At 46.4% G+C, this 6,000-nt stretch overlaps 1 protein-coding gene across 3 annotated transcripts in view; it reads right to left on the bottom strand.

Annotated features, from left to right (window-relative positions):
* Nucleotides 1-318: 318 nt before the first annotated feature.
* Nucleotides 319-6,000, bottom strand: part of Ptpmeg2 (Protein tyrosine phosphatase Meg2) — a 60,710-nt gene continuing 55,028 nt past the window's right edge. For all 3 annotated transcript variants that reach the window (XM_089544212.1, XM_089544210.1, XM_089544211.1), the window contains one exon: nucleotides 319-3,222. In XM_089544212.1, coding sequence (XP_089400338.1) covers nucleotides 2,984-3,222 — 239 coding nt within the window. In that variant the 3' untranslated portion in view covers nucleotides 319-2,983. The remainder of the gene's footprint in view (nucleotides 3,223-6,000) is intronic.

Raw genomic sequence — 6,000 nt, 5'->3', positions numbered from 1 at the left:
ATCAGATTTGTAGCGAGCCATTAACATCAGTTTATACATTTCAAAAATGCGATTACCCTCCCCGATGTGGCTCAGCTAATTTGAGACATTTCTCACACAATTTGAAAACTACGCACCTGCGGGGAGTGCAGCGTGTTGATGCCCATGAGGGTTTTTGCGTCAGTGTGGTACGTGCATTTGATAAGCCTACTTAACTGACTAACTGCTATAAGTGGGTGATGATAGTGAATAATTAACAGTGCTCAGTGTAGGCGTGCACAGTGGGGGAACAAGCAAGGGGGGGGGGGGGGGGCAGTTGCCTGCCCCCCCCCCCCCCCCCCCCTTTTTCTAAGCACACATGGGAAAGGGGAGAGGGTGCAAATTTTGTACTATATTGTTCCCTGCTGTCGAGAATACATGATAGGGCGCTGCCATGAATTCTGATCTCCCTTATGGAGAGACTTGTGCACGCCTAAGCTCTTAGCTAGCAGGCTGCAAGCAGGTGATGCTTCCTGGTCTGCGGAGTCATGTAAGCTGGCAGAGCCATACGTCTAATTGCACAGCTCCGCTGCTAATCCAACAATATTACTGGCTTCCCTACCTAGTTAATTTTCAACTTTGAACTGGGTGTAATTTGCACTCAACAGCCAACAAATCATGCCTTGCATGCAGAGAATACCAACCTTTTTCAGTTAAAGCCAAATTGCAAAATCTGAATTCAACATGCTAACATACTTTTATCTCTTTTTTTTTTTCAGTTTAAACCAAAAAGTTTAAACTTTATATATGGGACAGCTGCACTGTTTTACACAGGCAAATGATGTACCATGATATGCTCGGTACAGGCAAACTAAGCCACACGCACTTTGCTGAATCCCACAAATACCATACTGACATGTCCACAATGGCTGTGCTACGCAAGACCACCATAGCTTAGTTGCTCCAAAGACAGAAAAACGCTAAAGAAAGCTACCAAGCTGGTTACCATACAGTGCAAACACAAAATAGTGAGGATATGGTGCCCTGATACGTATGAGTACAATCTGCCCGTTTTCATCTTTCTCTGATAAAGTTCGATAGCAAAATGAGCTGAAATATACAAGTGTAGCAAAGTTGAAGAACTTAAAAGGACGCCCAAAAGCTTTTAAAAGCGAATACAGTTGAGCCCACTTATAACGGCCACACATATGACCAACGCCCTGTTATTATAAATGATAGTGGCACTACTATCAAAATATGCATTAGTGCAATGGCAGTGAAACTCAGATGCAGCAACAAACAACTCTGGATGCAGCACTCAGTTATAGCAAACGAAAAGGCGCGGGAAACTTTCCCACACAGTCGAAAAACTCGTACTTCCAGCATGCACCGAGATGAAAGAGTGTACCTCAGCCCTTGTGGCACTGCATCGCAAAAGAAGATGGTGAACAAAAAAGAAATGAAAAGGGTGGCATTGAAACCACAGAGAAGCGCTGGCAAAGCCCATGGTAATTACCTACAAGGCCACTCATTCTGTGCACGTGTGCTAACTGGGCAAAGCATCAGCAAAAGGACGATAAAAAGGCAGCTTCAAAAGCGAAATTACTACGCATGGTCGGGGATCAACCAACAGGAGTGACTTGAGAGGTTTGAGTGCCTGACTGGTCCTGCTGGTCAAGTAGTGTACATTGCCTGTCTAGTCAGCCACATGCACATAATGTGCAGACCGTAGACAGTGTAGCTGGTACGTTCTGTGCACACGTGCGCTGGGCTACCTTTGTCGCTGCATGGGCCCACAAACGACAGATGATGCTGTCGAGAACTCATGTGATCAGACGCATGTGGACCTGTGGCAATGCGTTGTTGATACACAGCTGGTCGGGTATCTCCTGGGATGACTTTACTGGTATGGACGTTGATGTCGCAGGTGTGCTCTAACAAGGCCAGCGTACGCGCAGTACGAGCACTCCCCGACTGATACGAGTCTGATTAAGAAGGCCAACTAGCCATCAGCTACTGTTAATGCTGGAACTGCGATTAGTTACAGAGCATCCCTAGAGCAGGTTGTTGGCTGCAAAAGGTCTCGGCATGTGATCATGATCACGCTCGTGACCATTGCCCCAATATAAGTTTGCTTTGAACAAATAGACTCACATATCTTTGAAGAAATAAATGCCACTTTTGCTGGACTTAGCATTTCTTGCACCAATATGGGAAGTTCATTTGCAATGAGTTCAGACACAATGGACGCTGTTTGCACGACCGTCACGTTCGTTATAAGTGGGGTCGACTGTAATCTATGCTACGAAGAGAATGCTACAGCATAAAAACTGTTCATGTACCAAGCATCCATGACCAGGTGCTGTACAGTTTAGGCGCAATACTAACTTGAAAAATATAAAGAACTAATCTTCAACATCTTTAAATCCGTTGCCTACTCAAAAAAGAAGTGGCACCACTGGCTGCAATTCTCAGCCATGGCCTACTTTGGTTATTTCAAGCAATGAACAGCTTTTGCATCATTCAGGTAGTCCAGCAAAGTACGAGAAAGGCATGGCAGAGTAGTAGGAAAACTAAAAAACTGGCCCCAGCCATACATGCAGTACAGAATAAAACAATGCTTGGCATGAGCCTCTTAAGGACAAATTGAGGGCCTCACTTTGTCCTCTTCCCGCTTTTCACAATACGCAGTTAAATATCAGAAAAAAAAAATGAAATCTCTAGCCAGAGTATTGTAAAGGCAAACCAATAAATCTATCAAGATAGGTGGTCTGCAGGTGACTAAATAAAGCCTACACCATGCTTTTGGTTGTCACAGGCTAGTGTTTACAAACACTCATCTCATTATGTCACCAAACTGCATGAGTGCTCATTCAATCAGGTTTCGCATGCTTTGGGCACATAGAGGAAAGCACAGCGCTGCATGCACTGATGCCACACTGCTGACCAAATGACTCAAGCATCCATGGCAAAATAAAAACAATGGTGATCTCCTAGTTTCACATAAAAAAAGAACAGAAACAAATCACTCGGAATCCGAGCCATCGCGGTCGTCATCGTCATCAAACCCATCCAAAGCAACGTCCTGGAGCAGCCCACGGAGCAGGGCAAATTCCAGCAGTGCGAGGTGGCAGAAGACGTACTGGTCAGGCATCTGGATGCTAAACGCTCGCTGGGCACGAATTCGTTCCACAGTGGAACGTACATCCACCCGGCCTTCCTCCTCTAGCTGCTTGATGCATATGTCCAGAGTAATGAATGTGCCTGCAAGAAAGGAAAGCAAAGCAGTATGACAGCTGTCATTCCAGCCCCGGCCATTAAGGTTTGTGGGGGCTTAACGCCTTAAAGCGACTCAGGCTATGAGGGGCGCCGCAGTGGAGGGCTCCGGAAATTTCGACCACCTGGGGTTCTTTAACGTGCACTGGCATCGCACAGTACACGGGCCTCTAGATTTCCACCTCCATCGAAATTCAGCTGCCGCGGCCGGGATCGACCCCGAGCCTTTCAGGTCAGCAGATGAGCACCATAACCACTGAGCCACCGCGGCGGGGCAAAGCCCTTAACATTAATAAGAAACAACGAGGACAGCCAAACAATAATTACTATGTCATCATTCCAGCCTTCGAAGGTATGCATGCCATTTCAATGTCAGGCAAAAGGTACAGCTTTTGCTGATAGTATCCAGGGCACCTTACATCTTGATCACAACTCTCAGTGGACAGTGAGGGACTGTGTGATGCTCCAAGTTCCTGCGAACAAAGTGGTCTTGCTTTCCACTTTCTATACATACTTTACAGTGTGAGAGCATGGGTGCCGCCATATTAGGTCATGTGACATTTTGGCCGTCGCCGGCATTTGGGCCTTTTGGTTCCTATAGCTGTTGGCGCGCTGCAGCTCTGTTGCACGGTGCTGTTCCAGCTCTTCCTGTGAATAACGAGCTGGAGGACGGCACAAAAACTTCATGTTAATGCGCGTAGTCTGTATGAGTGGCGCAAAATGTTCGATTCAACAATTTTGTTTCCTTTTCTCACTGTCGGCATTGGTCCGAATGTGTCAACAAACCACGCAGCCTGCTGCGAGTCTTTATTTTCCTATTCAATTCAGAGTCTAATAATTTCTGTTAACCGCATAATTCACTGTCAAGCTGCACAGATTACAAACGCAGTGTTATCTGAGAGCTTCTTTGCCAGGGTACAGTATTTTTGCCAAAACGAGCAATGATTAATTAGTTAAAAAGTTAATCGCTTGGCACTGTACAATCACAAAACTGAACGGACACACGTGTGTGTGGCCATCCACAAATTACCCAAATATTTTATATTCTGTTTAAAGGAACAGAGGAGAACTTGAAGTTGGCTTGTATCGATAAATTACCCGCTCCTGATTACAAAAACGGCACTCATACTGACAACAAAGCTCTTGTAACGTAGAAAAGAGCAAGAACCAAAATACAGGTATCGCTGCCACAGGCCAAACTCGCAAGTACAAGCGTGATGACGTCATAGGATAAGACAGTGTTGCTAGAGCCAATGGTTCTAGCAACACTGGGACACAAGAAACCACGAATTACTGAGGCTGACAAACGAAGGTTGCGCAGTTAAATACTGAAGTAAGTTTTGTTTTGAAACCAATAGTGTGCTTTTATCGTAAAGGGAAGACCGACAAAAGACAACATGATGTTGTAAGCGAAGAAAATCAATACTTAGCGGCGCCACAGGCGGCCAGATGAGTTTCGGTATATTATGGCGCTTCGAGTCTATGAGCTCTGCATGCCCGCGTGGTTTTGACGCGCCTCGATTTACAAGCGCAGAACAGCAGAGGAACACCAAGTGCCACTCCAAATGCTAGTTAACTTTTGAAGGAGCCTGTTAAAGTTGGTCAGATGATCGCCACGGTCGATGAAAAACTATGAAGGCACGATTTTCGATGATCGTACAAGGCAGTTTGCAGTGTAAAGAGCACCTTGAGTCTTCATACGCTCGCCCGGCGAAACGTTCCCGGTTGTGCCAGTTAACTTCCAACTACTTGACACTCTGTGGGGCTGAGGTCGCTGAAGTGCAGGCCGAAGTTATTAGACACGTTTAGCATACCGTGTACCGTGTTCCCGTTACCGGTACCTGAGTTCCGGGAGCCCGCGCGCAGCCAATGCATGCGCAAATCTCCTTGACGTCGCCAGATGGCGCCACGTACCTGGCAGCTACGCGCGCCTGCAGCATCGGGACCAATCAGCACCTGCTCACCGGCGATAGGCAGGCTCTCGCTACTCCGCTAACGGTAACAAGGTACATGGTATGCTAAAGGTGTCTATTTGCGAGAACTTCGTTGACGACTTCGAGAACGGGATCCATCGTAACGCTGGCAAAACACCGGTGCAAACGTAAACGAAGCGACGGCAGCAACGGCCGCAATAGCCGATAGATGCCTTCAACGTGCGGCCGGCGGTAGCTTTCATTTCGGCTGCTGCTAGGCCACACCGCTAGCCGCCAGAAATCACGGAGTCTGCGTTACGTCACGTGTACGGCATGTTTCACATCATGTTTCACATCACTTAGTCCTGTGTCGTCATAAGAGAGCCCCAAGTTTGAATCAGCGGTGGGAAAAACTTTTTCAATTTTGAATCCAAATTTCTTAGAAATAAATGCATCTTTCGCTGCCAGCCAAGTGGCAACAAAGCCATGAAATGCCGAACTATCGGATTTTGCTATAAAAAAATATTAATAGAGCTCTCCTCACTGTCCCTTTAATGCTGCAGCATCCAAAAAAAGATTATATGCATATCGCTCAAAGGCTCGTTCAGGTACTTAGCGGCATTCGGCTAAGCCTTGGAGAGAGTAAGACTGAAAACTGCATCAATCTGAGTTCAGGTCTCGCAGATGTAGTCAGCTCTAATCAAGTGAAATGGTATACGGAATTCTATAATGAGAAATTTCCCCGCTGTCCTGTGCATATGCATAATTCTAAAAGCGTCGATTATTCGATGTATTCGATCGGTGTTGTTGAAAGTGATCAAAGTTACAGGCAGGCACACAGCGACATGCCTTT

Source organism: Amblyomma mixtum, chromosome 5 (assembly GCF_055824585.1).
Source record: "Amblyomma mixtum isolate Tamu chromosome 5, ASM5582458v1, whole genome shotgun sequence".
NCBI classification, from domain to species: Eukaryota; Metazoa; Arthropoda; class Arachnida; order Ixodida; family Ixodidae; genus Amblyomma; species Amblyomma mixtum.
This window is presented reverse-complemented; position numbering and strand designations above follow the sequence as displayed.